The 13,527-nt window shown below is 37.7% G+C and overlaps 4 protein-coding genes across 4 annotated transcripts; 1 reads left to right on the top strand and 3 right to left on the bottom strand.

The window, feature by feature from the left end:
- Positions 1-1,541: 1,541 nt before the first annotated feature.
- LOC121774193 lies at positions 1,542-4,025 on the bottom strand. Its single transcript, XM_042173965.1, has 2 exons — positions 3,811-4,025; positions 1,542-2,325 (listed from the first exon to the last, which is right to left on the bottom strand). Exons 1-2 carry the CDS (start codon positions 4,023-4,025, stop codon positions 1,542-1,544), a joined length of 999 nt encoding a protein of 332 aa, XP_042029899.1.
- Positions 4,026-5,093: 1,068 nt separating this feature from the next.
- LOC121765686 lies at positions 5,094-5,785 on the bottom strand. Its single transcript, XM_042165006.1, has 2 exons — positions 5,484-5,785; positions 5,094-5,333 (listed from the first exon to the last, which is right to left on the bottom strand). The coding sequence occupies exons 1-2, from the start codon at positions 5,631-5,633 to the stop codon at positions 5,094-5,096; spliced, it is 390 nt and encodes a 129-aa protein (XP_042020940.1). The 5' UTR covers positions 5,634-5,785.
- A 361-nt stretch (positions 5,786-6,146) lies between these two features.
- LOC121810255 (unknown protein 1-like) lies at positions 6,147-7,233 on the top strand. The gene is made up of 2 exons (XM_042211034.1): positions 6,147-6,300; positions 6,463-7,233. Exon 2 carries the CDS (start codon positions 6,505-6,507, stop codon positions 7,081-7,083), a length of 579 nt encoding a protein of 192 aa, XP_042066968.1. The 5' UTR covers positions 6,147-6,300; positions 6,463-6,504; the 3' UTR covers positions 7,084-7,233.
- LOC121810239 (ethanolamine-phosphate cytidylyltransferase-like) lies at positions 7,200-13,445 on the bottom strand. The gene is made up of 10 exons (XM_042211009.1): positions 12,913-13,445; positions 12,557-12,792; positions 12,124-12,341; positions 11,177-11,248; positions 10,840-10,907; positions 8,756-8,876; positions 7,886-7,951; positions 7,664-7,786; positions 7,496-7,590; positions 7,200-7,406 (listed from the first exon to the last, which is right to left on the bottom strand). Exons 1-9 carry the CDS (start codon positions 13,200-13,202, stop codon positions 7,519-7,521), a joined length of 1,266 nt encoding a protein of 421 aa, XP_042066943.1. The 5' UTR covers positions 13,203-13,445; the 3' UTR covers positions 7,200-7,406; positions 7,496-7,518.
- Between the last annotated feature and the right edge of the window lie 82 nt (positions 13,446-13,527).

Genomic DNA, 13,527 nt, shown 5'->3' with positions numbered 1-13,527 from the left:
GTGTGAGATTTGAGAGAAGAAAACTATTGCAGAAAGTAGAATTGCTTCTTATTCAAAATGAAAGAACTCAAGCTTACAACTATATCAATATCTTTACACAATGAGCAGCTATTCCAAACATTTATACTCTATCAAACTAAGTGTATGAGAGCTACACTAAATCAGTTAGAACTGCAAATATAACTGCTTCCAACGGATAGTTGATAGTTCACTGTTTCAGCTCATTTCTTGATCTCGTAGGTTGCTTCTCCACCTGACTCCATTACCCTCAGTTGCTGTGATTGACCACACCCTTTAACACCAAGAAATTTGGAACCAACCACCTCCACCACCTAACTCACAGCCAGCTTCTTACACTCCCAACCGATTCTTTTATTATTTTCAAAATGATTACAGATCACTTAGCAAATATAGTGGTCCTCTTTCAGCATCTGGAGATCATCCAAATCTGGTGCATGTCTTCCTAGATCTTAAGTGCGGCTAGATAAAGATTCAGTTGGTTCTTACTCTCAGTTTGGTCGTTATAGTTTCTTTAGTGTTTGTATCTGAATAAGTTGTTGGGCAATATTCTACTATTTACAATCTCTTGTATGTGCCTTATGGCCTAAGCATATTTCTTGGGTGTGCTTCTTTATTTATCACTTATTCTGGCTTCTTTTATTGTGATGTAGATTACAATGCTTGGTGGCATGCTGGAATGAATAATGTGTTGGGTGGATTTATGTACAAACTGTGCAAGAATTATGGTGATTTTTGGATGTTGTTTATGATAAATCTGTTGAAATACATGTGTTGCTTAACATCCAAGTCTATTTTTATTGAGATTAGAATTGTCTGAAAGTGTTGGGTTTGAAACAGAAATCAGAATGGTGAAGTTGTTGAACCGTCAATATATATTACTACACGGTGTACTGATTTTCATAAACATATTGCAATCAGTTTTTCGAAATTAGGCAATTAGTTTTTGAAAAATGATAGTGCTTAACTAGTTGATATTGTACTTTTTTAAGTAAATAGATTTATAACTACCTTTTGATAATTGGTTTAAATAAAATTGAATTTATATGAATTCATCTGATGCCATTTTATAGTCATATGTCTCAAATCAATAGATATCATTTTACAGAACGAGTTTGTAGAACTTTTGCTTTTTTTTATTCAAGTTCTATAATTGTGATTTTCTTCGAACTATATCTTAAAATTGGGAAAAATTTGTAGAAAAAGTAGGTTGAAAAATATAATTGAAATGATTTAACCTCTAATTCAATACTGATAGCTTTTAGAGTAAAATATATTCGTTGCGTGAGAAGAGATGATTTTTGGCAGAAACTCTTTAAAGCCATTTGTTTTAGTAGTATGTTAGGATTGTTTGAAAATGTTGGGTTTGAAGTGAACAATTGTGAGTAGAAACACAATCTAAAGATTTATGGATCTAATGGTGCTTGTGATTATCATATTTAATATTCCTTGGCCAATTTGAGTGTACAAGCAATTGGCAGCTAGCTAACAGTTGAATGAAAAAAAGATGCAAAGGGGTGAATTTAGGGTACATATTCATTCTCAAGTATAGGAAGAGTCCTTGTTGGCATAGCCGCCGGGGTGCCATTGTTACTCATATAGAAAGCTTCACTCAATTCCGCAACCATCTTCTTCCTCGTCCTTCGCTCGTACTTCCTCCTCGCCACAACCGCAACTCCTCCCAATGCCAACACCCCACCAGCAATCATCCACCACTTTAAACGAGTCGAACCAGTACTAGTACTATCATTTCGCGCAATACTAGTAGTCACAACAGAATAATGGCCCTCTTGGAAAGTCGTGCAGATATTACTCCACATCATGTCACTGAAGTAGACCGACCCATTGACATCAAAGAACACACATTTTGGATGCGCGGGCATGGCCATGGGAGCCAGCAGCAGCTTCGAGAAATTGATAGATATGGGTTGGCTAGATGCTCGTATGTTGAGACGCATCTTCAACTGCGACGCATCGTAAGCAAGGAGACCGATCACCGGGGCCAAATAGGTGTAGCCCTCAAGAGGAGGGTAGTATGCCAAGGACCAATTGGCCAAATTGTGGTAGAGAAGAACAAGCCTCTCCACATAGGGATGTGTCATCACTCCCTTTGGAATTTGGAACTCTTGGTACATGCTCACTCCTCTCCTCTTTAAAGCTCCGGTCTTGAGCCTCATCGCCGATACTCTGATGCCGGAGACGGCCCCATCGTACGCCACGCCGGTCTTTGGCCGCCGAGCAAATGCCTCCAAAGCATAGTTTTGTAGGACACCATCCAAGTCCCTACTACTTAATTCACCACTCACTCTACATGTCCACAACATTATTAACAACACAATCATTTTTTTAACATATATATTTCGCGCTACATCTATCCATCTATCCGATTAATTCTATATAGGCGTATCATCAATAAAACCCTAACGAATCTCCTAAAAGCGTGCATGCTAATATCTTTTTGAATTTTCAATCATATCTCCTTCTTTCTCTCTACATTAATACCTAATCTCATTTCTTGAATTATTTTTTGACTCATTACTTATAGAAACGGAGTAGATTCTACTCTATTAAGAGTAATTATTAGATATTAAAATAATATGCCTTACTTAAAGAAACAAATTAGATTCTCAAATTTTGGGTTCCCTTCTATTGGGTAAAATTGATAAATGCATATTCATTTATGATTGAATACAAAAATCTCATCCTTTGTGATCCTAGCTATGCTCTTACGTTATGGATCACTTTTTTTTTCATTAATTACAAGAATATAGTCAGCACTATAAGAACCAATGTTTTAAAAACCGGATTGGTGGACGAACCGGCGTAGCTATTGGTTCACGGTTCAACTAGTCCGACCGGTCGAACCAATGGTCAAACCGGAATACGCAACACACATATATATATATATATATATATATATATATATTTAATTAAATAATACATTATACAAATAATAAAATAATATAAATAATAAACAAAATTGACAATTATAATACATAGTTTTGAGCATTCATGACAAGAAATATCAATAATCCTACAATACATATAACTTTTTCCTACGAAAAAAATGCAACAATAAAACTTTTTCTAAATATTATATTGTACTACTCCTGGTATTAAAATAAAAGTTAAAATTGCTGAACCAGTTTAACCAGTCACTGGTTTTTGGTTGAACTGGGCGGCTTGAGTGAATCAAAACGGCCCAATAGTAGAACGGTTTTAATGTCCAAACCGAACCGGATAAGTTGCCAGTTCGTGGCCGAACTGGTCTGACCGTATGATTCGGTCCGATTTTTAAAACATTGGTTTTAAGAACGCATGTTTAGGCAGCAAGTGATACGGTCTCACCTATCTTATTTAGCAAGTAGATTAATAGTCCCTCTTGGAGAATCATTTAGCTGTTAAAAGATCTCGTTCATCATCAGACCCCAGTTAGCCATAAAGTCTTGCCACATAATTCTTTTCGCGATAGACATGCTTAGTCTCTACATGCCATTGTTTATCGGTCAAGGAGCAAATATGGTCTAATAATGCCATAAGTGCAACCTTCATTTTTTTTTTCAAGTATAGATTTCAACACAAGTAGTTCTCTTGTATCCAAGATATTCGAAGTCAATATACATGCACGTTGAGTGTTCATCAATCTATGTTCAAACCAAAAGGCCTCTTAACAACAAACAAACAAGTCAAAATGAAGGGTCAAATCGGAGTTGGGCGGTGGCAGAGGCGCTTCGGAAGAGAGAGGAGAGATCCGGTGGAGAGGTAGGGGAGTCAGGGAGAGACGCCGAGTACAAGATTGGATGAACTTCTGCCACCTCATCACTCCCCTCGTCCACGTAGATAACATCCTGCGTCGTCATCTGATGGTATTCCACTATCTCTCTCAACACGCGATTCTCACGCGCGTACACTGAGTTTTCGTGAGCTAAACGCGCCTTCTCCGCCAGCAGTGTCTCCAGCTGATTCCGAATCTGAATATCATTTTTCATCAATAAACACATATCCATCAGTATATCACTATATACAAATATTTTTGCATTAAACAGTATTATTGGTTCTTAGTTCTTATTTTAATAAGAATTCACTATAAATACCATGTCGTCGTCATGGTGAGCAGGACCATTATCTCTGAGGGTCTTGTTCTCTTCTTCCAACTGAGTGCATCGCTGCTTCGTAAAAGTCAGGTCAGCTTTTACCGTTTTCAGCTCCCGAAGCAGTAGTTTTGCTTTGGCAGCAGTCGCCATCGCCACCTGTGATATTCAATCCAGGAAACTGTAATGCAGTTGCTGAAAAAGTAATACTCCCTCCGTCCACCAATGTGTATTGGTTTTATAATGAAATGTGAGATCTTACTTAATGTAATAAAAAGTTAATTGGAAATGATATGAGAAAATGGGACACATATTACTGGACGGAGTGATTATAAAACAAGAGAGTGTAGCAACCTTACGTCGCGAGATGCCTTGAGCAGATCTTCTTGGGTGGTGGGATTCTTAGGTACTTGTTGTACTGTTGATTTATGGTGGTCTCCCATCTCTTGCACTAGATTGTTTCCTTTTCTTACTATCTGTATTTTATGAGTTTCATCGCCCTTGCTCTCTCCTCCGTGGTCCAAGGTTTTGGCAATGTTGCTCCTCGTGGAATAAGCTATCGCGGCGTGACTCGGACTGGGAGTGTCTAGCTTCTTCGATATTTGAATCTGCAATGGCAATATTGGTAGAGCTTTGTTAATCATATTTTCTGGCAAGCCAAATAAATATATGTTCTTTCTAATTAGCTTTGTCTAACATTGATTCAATTACCTTTTTTTTTCGTCATAATATAGTTGAGTCATTTTTCTTTATAAAGGATTTCTTCTACTTTGTTCTCTTTTCAAGTATTTACTTACTTTATTCTATCTTCACCAAACTCACTAAACGCTCATTCCTTAATCTTTTTATCTAAAAGAAATGCTTCTAACTAGTGGAAAGCAGATAGTACTCCATAATAACAATACATTTCTATTTCTTATTTTAATTTTCTTCTTCATCTCTTACATCCATATTCTTTGTCAAGCCCTTTCTTATTTTGTTTTCTCAAATTTGATCTTCATCGACGTCAGACGATTTGGAGAAAATTGAAATGAAAACCTGAGTAGGAGGAGGATGAGCTTTGGGAGAGTCTAGTCTCTTCTGGCTTGGGGAAAGAAGAAGATGAGGGCGTGATTTAATGTCATCATCCTCAAGAATGGCCTTAGCTTTTCTTGCAAGAACTCCCCAAAAACTGCCCGTTTCGTTCGAGCTTCCCATGGCCGTGTAGTCATACGTGGGACCACCCTGTCCCATTCATCAATCCCACATTAATCACATGTATGTATACAATCAAAACTTCTATTAAATTCATGCGATTAAATAAATAAGAGAAAATGGATCTATTAATACAAAAATGAATGGAATGTCGAATGTGTATGTATGAAGAGACCGAACCGTGGAGTGGCGGTGGGCGGCGGAGGTGGCAATTGCCTGAGCGGCGAGGGTGGAGGCGGCGGCCCTTTCTCCGTCGTCGGGTGGGGGGTTCTTTTCCTCCTTGAAGGTGGATGATCGTGACATCGCTCCTTGTTTCCTCCTGTACGCCATTCTCTCTCCGGCAACAGATTAACGATGTTTTCTTAGGATTTGATGATGATAGGAAGAAAAAAGAAAAAAGAAAAAAGAAATTGGACGTCCAAAATCTTAACGACTTTTTCTCTTTTCAGTTATATATCCTCGTTTTTCTACTCTCATATCTTTATATACTAATTGTATAATACTTATTTAATTAATAAAATTTGATCTAATTATAATTATTTATAGTATTCTCGTAAAGTTTGAAAATGGAATATTAGAAAATAAATTTTCATCGCTTTATAAAACAATGTCTTTTGTTGACTGCTCACCTAGATCCAATATACTAATAATCAGAAAATATTTAAATTGGGGTGCTTTGTTACCCACTAATACTATTTAATTACGCAATACTTAGTATTTTAAATTTATCCAGTATACTAATAATCAGAAAATATTAAAAAACATTTGATAATGAAAAATTAGGGATGGGAAGTGGGACCCATAGAGCATCTGGTTGGATATGCATCCATCCACCCATCACGTGCGGCAAATAAGGTGAAGAGTCAAAATTGTCCCAATTTCAGCGGCAGCGAGGTACCACAACGCTTTCACTATCACTTCCATCGCCCGCCAATTTCATCCACAGAGACAACCACCTCCGTCCGCCGCTTTTCCTCTTCCATTCAATCAATCGCCGGTCTGTTTTTCTTCTCCTTGCTTTCGGTTTCCTCTTCTCCGTTTTCTTAGGGCTCAGCTTCGATTTCCCGTTTCCATTTCACGTTTTCCCCCTTTCACCGGAACCCTAATTTATTTCCCCAACTGATTTTTTTTTTTTTTTATGTTTTATTTTTAATTCCAGTAACTGCTTGTTAGCTTAGCTGACTTCGAAAAAAAGGAAGCCATGGGGTCTGAGGTCTGCGCAGATGAACAACAAGCTATTTGTGGGAAAAATTGGAGTTTGATTTGTAAAACAGGCGATGAGGAAGCTGGGCCAGCAACTCCAGAGGAAAAGGCAGAGCATTCCCCACCCCATTCTTCTCCTGATGTCGAAACTCCTAAAGAGACCTTGTTCGATTCCTTTGCCCCAGGCTCCGACAAGCTGTTGCTTGCTCCGCGCCGCCTCAGGTACCGGGATGAGTCGCACAGCCACGTCGTTCGTCGCCTCAACTTTGCCTCTTCTCTCATTGAAGAATTTGATAATGTGGCCGATGATGGTGATGAGGAGGATGAAGAGCAGCGTTTGTTTGACATTGTATATGGCACCATCATGGATGCCATTTCCGAAGAGCAAGGGGCGCCGAGATCCACACCCCTTCTCACCGGGATTGCTGAGACGCGCCCAAAAGAGGAGCAAGGGACGCCGAGATCCATGCCACTGCTCACCGGGATTGCGGAGACGTGTCCAGCAGCACCCATTAAGTCCGCAACGACAAGACAACGATGCATCATCGACAAGGATATATGCAGAAAGCTGTTCTAGAGTCAAAGACTGCCCAAGACTTGATCTTGGAATGGAAACCTAGGTTTTATCCTTCAATAGCATGTTAATTTAGTTTTCTTCTCCTCAAATGTATTCCAAAACTCATCAATCATCGATTCAGCAAAGTTAATATTCATCAAAGTTTAAGTATTCTGTTGTTTGCTACATGTCATAGTGATATTGCACTGTTCTACAGCTTCTACCAAATTCAAATTCTTTCAAAAGAAAATACAAGTAGACAAAAACATCAGTGATGAGAGGATCCTCTTTATTGTGAAGCAAGAACGTCCACTTAGCATCAAGTCAACCCAAGTCTTCTCCACCTGAAATCAAACTTGGCTTACTCAATATGAAAACATCTACCACAATATGAAAACAATGGCTTAACTTAATCAAAGTCATGTGGTCTTACTCTTTCCAGACTCTAAGAGTTAATCAATCTCCTGTCACAAAAGCTTTCTCTTCATAATATCTTCTCTCACTTTCAGCTTTTCTTTCATTCCGTTTCTGCAACAATAGCTTTAATCACTTATCTTTTTCCAATTAACTCGTAAATCTGAAGGACTAGATGGGTGAAAACCTGGTATGCATCATGGTTCGATACGATCCTCTTGATTATCGTGCTAGTTGTAATCTCCAGAGGACTTTCCAAGAGCTTAAGAATACCCATACTGTTAGGAACCTCGTACGGATTCTCCTTCTCCTGCAAAAATAACAGGGTTTGTCCTACAGCATCAGCAAACCTAGCTAATCATATTTGTAACTGAACAACTAAATGGGTACACGTATTTGTTAGCAGTACCTTCTGAAAATCATTATCCTCAGCAACAGATCCATGCACAACCAAAGAGATGTTGAAAGTTGTAATCTGCAGCATCAGGAATTAGAAACCAGATGGAAAACTGATGATAGGAAGGGTTCATCTCAGCCATTTAAGTTTCAAATTACTTTGGAGCATAATCCATGAAGTGAGAGATTTATTAGTAGAACTGGACCTCAGAATATAGAGGCTGTATAACAATATTCTCACTTCTCAAGTAACTTGCTTAGTTTTGTAGTAAGTTAAACCATGCTTACAACAGAACAAGGCTGCAAGCATATGCTACTTTCTGTGTTGAATCAATAGTACTTTATTCTTCAAGACATTAAAAAAGGCTGCATTTGTTTTTGGAGAACATGCCTACATTCTCCAAGTGAAATTAAAAGAATAAAAATTGCAACCAAAAATCAAATCTACAGCATTTACAGTCTGCAGTTGCAAGTATCTAATTTGAACTTGGCATTGAAGCCTTTTAGTTTGCTTATTAACTTATACAAGGTCAGAGAAGCATAGAGTTATAGTAACGGTAAGAATATGCCTGAAAAAAAAAGAAATACTACCAAAGTACATAAGTCACATTGGGATTTGTTTGCTGATTCAGAACCAGTGATGTCAACTATGATTTCAGTACGAAAGAAGGAAGAAGTGTTTTAACCAGAGAAATAAGTAGAAATTAAAAGTCGACTTTATATATGTGGGTGCCAACTGTCTGTTAGACTGTTACCAATCACATTCTATGCTTTCTCACTAACTTTTTTTACCTCTTACTAGACTTAAATCATTAATGCAAGGGATGGAATATTGTATTCATGCAGATAAGTAACTAGTTAAATGTGAATTCATCATACTTACCATATCTTTTGACACCTCCATTGGGGCACCAATTATAACCTCGTCCACATATCGGCAAGCCAGTACACTCAAGCTTCTTTCATGAAGATTCATAATTGGACGGTGACGTCCTCTTTTTGCACTACAACAGACATGGTGGAGGTTTTATCAAATGTCTGCCTCAAAAGTTTGCAATTTTATCATTATTCTACACCCTGAGGCCAATGTTAGCAAGCACCTTAAAATAAGTTGTATTTGAATGCTAAGCAGAGAATGCACCCACAGCACCACTAACAATTTGACGTTAATCACACTATTGGAACTTTGAAGTTTGATATTGGCTATAAATATTTTCATGAGCAGTACATAATGCTGAGTGAGATTTTACTACTTGTGAGTAAAACGCACCATCAAGTCGATTCAAAGTGGAAGAAACCCTCTAGACACACAATTAGTCCAAAGCATCACAGTTTGTGAAAATCATGTACAAGTGTACATTACAAAGACTTGGGTAAACTTTTGACGCCATTAGAGAGTGCACTACTAAAAATTATCAAAGCATGTTTGATTCATAACATTGACAATGACATTCATAACTATGTCGAGCAAGCAGCAAATAACTATGTCGAGCAAGCAGCAAGGCAATAATGACAGTTTCTACATCTAAATAATAAGAGACTCTCCCATCACTTAAACGTTTCTCTCACATCGTCTGTCCATTGCCCTGCTGTGTCTCAAAGCACATTTGCATTTTCACTATCCACATTTCGTTGTTAGGGGTGTAAAAGAACTAATAAAAAGGATACTGGGGATCAGTTTTGGTGTCTTTATCCTTAGAATAAATAGTTCACACTTCAGATAATTATGTCACATTGTCACCAGAAATATTCAACATTAAGTTTCACATTCTATTCCATACTAAGAAAATAAAAGGTTTCCTTTCATTCTCTAAATCGTAGCAAGGGACTACGATAAGGCCCTAAGTATTTGGTTGTTTTGGTGGAGAGCAATGCAATAAATCATCCCATCAACTTTTACAGGTACAACTCTCTGTACTTAATCTCAACATAACTTCCGTCTTCCATGGACAAGAAATCCTAGAACTAAAATTTTATCATATTCCATTCTGGTTGGCCTGCATTTGCTCAGGGAAAAATCACAAAAGCAACCTCATCAAGTAAAATTTTACTTAAGTTCCCCCTATCACAAAAGACATTAGAAACCCCATAAACCTAAAAAAAGAGCTGATAGAGAATTGGAAACCCCACCCCCTTAAAGCATCTGATCAAACCAGACCACAGGTCCACAACAGACATTTATATAGTGTAGTCAGCCAATGGTCTGTTCTTCACTGTTTCTCTATCAAACATTTTACTAAGAGACTTGCAATGAGACTTGGCACTTTAGTAGGTTTCATTCATCCTTCGCTTTATTTAAATTTTAAAGAGAATCAAATTATTCAACATCACAAAGCAGGCACTAGTAATTATTGCATACTTTAAACTCAGTCTAAGTCACGATCAATTGTCATATCAACCAAGAAAACAAACAGACCATAAGTGCAATCTGCCATTATGGACAATTTGATCCCGCAACAGTAAGCTTCACTTAGGATATCATTACTTATATTTCATCCGATAGAACAGCAAATATACTACAGCTTCCTCCCACTACCAATAATCTTGGTACTGGTGGATGACATGGTTTTTAATGCAAAATTGGTAAAGTGAGAGAGAGATGGTGGTTGGAGTGTTTTTAGTGGAGAATGAGGTCCACCTCACAGAGAGAGAAATGTACCAAAAATAGAAGGTGACTAATATTTGTGGAAGGCCAAAAATGAAAAAAAATAAATATGACTAATGGTTGTGGATGGATGTTGTAGGATTTTATAATAGTTAAGGTGATTATGTTCTACTAGTAGATATGTGAAGCATCATGAGTCACAACCCATTCCGGATAAATCTGATATAGAGCATCCATGAAAGCTTATAATCTACTAGCTCTAAAAAAAATTCTCACCTAGGAATAGTGATCTTTTACAGGATACATCAGATTTTACATGCAAATTAATACATCTAAGGAATGAAGAAAAATAAACATCATACCTGACATTATGGTCGGTATGGATGCCTACAAGAAGAAAGTCGCCAAGCCCCCGGGCAAGCCTTAGTATCTGTATAAAACAACAAATAGCAACTGAGTACATAATATTAACGGAAGAAGTTGAAAATTTTTTTGCTAGCATTGGAAAAGTAGTACTAATGTAGTAAAAGTAATTCAACAAAGTCTGTGACATTAGACAAAAGAATGAGACGAATACGATTAGATGGATAGACATTAAATTTTAAATAAAGCATACATTCTGGGCTACAATACTGTCAAATAATCTGAATTAATAGATACATTAAGTAAAAACGATTGGAGTTTGGAACCATAACATACCTCCACATGTCCGGCATGAAAAAGATCAAATGCACCGTCTATGTAAATTATACGAGCATCAGGTCCAGGCCCCTGAAAGAGAATCAAAGATAAATTTTAAAAGCTAATTGATATTATAGATACCTAACTGACACTTTTCTTTCCGTCCCATGTGAAGGAAGAAGGAAAGCTTGGATATCTAAATTGATATTGTAGATACCTAAATTTTAAAAGCTAATTGATATTATAGCATGGTTATCAAAATAGATCACCATCTCGCCGTCCCATATGAAGGGAGAAGCAAAGCTTGGATTGGTTGCAGTATAATGGCATTATAAAAACATAAACTTGGTACTGGAGTAAAAAATTATACTCTGATTTGGACCAGATTAGCTACAGATATGCATGCGAGTCCATCGTTCGACTCTAAAGTCCAACAAACCCAGTTTATAAATTTATGCAAAAGGCAAAACAGCACACCAAACTATCTGGTAAGGGCACTGCATATATTTTTAAGTTTTTTTGCTTGATTCCAGAAGTTTCTATTTAGCTGCCTTAGTTTTTGTATGAATCCCATAACACTCACATTATCAAGCTTCCTTGGTTCCATGCCATTTAAAAAAGCAAGAAGCAAATCCAACTATTTACTAGATATGCTTAAAGCTATGGTTAAGAGAGATTGAGTCACATTTGCAATCAAAATAACATCCCTTGCTCAAGGCATAATATCAATGCAGGTTAGCAAGATAGAGAAGAAAGGTTAGGTCACACTGCAAAGTCTGCAATCAAAATAACATCAGAAAGAATAACTTAAGACAAAATATTAAAGAATGTTAGTTAGCAAGATAGAAAAGAGAGGGTTTAGGGTAGCAAAATGAAATGGTCTCCAAATACTAAAATAATTCCTGATGTAGCCAGAAAGAATATATTAAGATAAGCAGTGAAATTTTCATTATAAATCCACATGCCTTGCCATTCGAGAATTGGACAATTCTGCGAGAGGTGGGTAGAAAATGAGATATCCGTGTCCCACTACCAGAGACACCATCTTCTGATTTGTTGTTGCGACCATGGCTGAATTGTCGCTGCAGAGTTGAGCGGCCATTGCTGCTGAATTGTCGCTGCAGAGATGAGTGGCTATTGCTGTCCCCAGCTGATCTCTCTCTCACACAGAGAAGCATACGACCTAAAACAAAATATTTAAACAATAAAGCTTTGATTTTTTTTTTATCTTGGAAAGCTTTTACCATAATATAGATGCAATAACATATAAATCCGATCAATGCACATTGTTAACATCGTTACTACGTTACAACAACTATGATGTAATTATTCACACACATATTTAAACAAGCAAACAAAAACACCAATTTCGGATAAACAAGAATTGCAACCACACACCAACTATATCAGTGCTTGAAACCCCTTCCGTGCGCTTTATCTGCTTATAACGGCCAGCCTTCTTAGCAAGGGCGTAGGCATCAGTCCCATCCGGAAGAACGCAAGGATCATCCCCATGGATAATGTAATCAATGTTGTATTCATCAAACAGCTTTTTCATGAACTCCTCGGTGATAGCATAGGGAGCATCGGGGATAATCTCATCCACCCATTTAACACCACTAACCATGATCATCCTAGGGCAGAGAGCAGATGTACAACATCAACAATTACAGATCAGAGGTATGAATAAACAATTAAACAAACACTTGAAAGAAGTAAGGAAATGGTAAAATTAAATTAAAATTGAGGTATACCGCTCGTCGAGAGGAGTAACGGGAGGGCCCTTGTTGACGATAATCTCGGCGTCGCTGACAACGCCGACGACCAATTGGTCGCCGAGAGCACGGGCCTGGCGGAGGGCATTGCAGTGGCCGTAATGCATCATGTCGAAGCAGCCGTCCATGTACACCCTAATTGGCCTCTTCTTCTTCTTATTGTGCGGCAAAGCAAGGCGGCGGAAACCCAGCACGGATAACCCAATTACAAGACCGCCGATCAACCATGACACCGCAATTCGCTGCCCGCTTGCACCTTCCCAGCCCATTTCTCTTCTGTCTTGGATATATGTATGTGTGTGAATGTCTGTATGTGTAGTGGATGGAATATGAATGAAAGTTTCAAAGGAAATCGAGTGTTGTGAATGGATTAGTATGTTACGTTGGTGAGTGAATGAATTGGTTGAATTGAGAGGAAAGGAGGGTGGCTGCCTCCTGCTTCTATTTTCTTAGGTTACCGCAGCTTGCTGGGGACTGATACCCGTTTTTCCTTCTCGGATATTCTTTTCTTTCTTTCTTTTTCATTTTTCATGTATTCAAATTGACAAATTTTTTGAAACATATTTCTAATAAAAACATCATTTTTCTAGTTAT

Source organism: Salvia splendens, chromosome 1, assembly GCF_004379255.2.
Source record: "Salvia splendens isolate huo1 chromosome 1, SspV2, whole genome shotgun sequence".
NCBI classification, from domain to species: Eukaryota; Viridiplantae; Streptophyta; class Magnoliopsida; order Lamiales; family Lamiaceae; genus Salvia; species Salvia splendens.
The sequence above is the reverse complement of the archived record's forward strand: the minus strand, read 5'-3'. Positions and strand labels throughout refer to the sequence as shown.

Excerpts from the sequence above, each read along its gene's own strand:
- LOC121810239 (XM_042211009.1), bottom strand. The coding sequence starts at position 13,202 with ATGGGCTGGGAAGGTGCAAGCGGGCAGCGAATTGCGGTGTCATGGTTG. Across the intron at positions 10,908-11,176 it reads TTCATGCCGGACATGTGGAG|ATACTAAGGCTTGCCCGGGG; the intron begins GTATGTTATGGT and ends TGTTTTATACAG. Across the intron at positions 7,952-8,755 it reads TGGAGGTGTCAAAAGATATG|ATTACAACTTTCAACATCTC; the intron begins GTAAGTATGATG and ends CTGATGCTGCAG.
- LOC121774193 (XM_042173965.1), bottom strand. The coding sequence starts at position 4,025 with ATGGATATGTGTTTATTGATGAAAAATGATATTCAGATTCGGAATCAG. Across the intron at positions 2,326-3,810 it reads GCAGAAGTTCATCCAATCTT|AGTGAGTGGTGAATTAAGTA; the intron begins GTACTCGGCGTC and ends GTGGACATGTAG.
- LOC121765686 (XM_042165006.1), bottom strand. The coding sequence starts at position 5,633 with ATGGCGTACAGGAGGAAACAAGGAGCGATGTCACGATCATCCACCTTC. Across the intron at positions 5,334-5,483 it reads CCGCCCACCGCCACTCCACG|GGTGGTCCCACGTATGACTA; the intron begins GTTCGGTCTCTT and ends TGAATGGGACAG.
- LOC121810255 (XM_042211034.1), top strand. The coding sequence starts at position 6,505 with ATGGGGTCTGAGGTCTGCGCAGATGAACAACAAGCTATTTGTGGGAAA.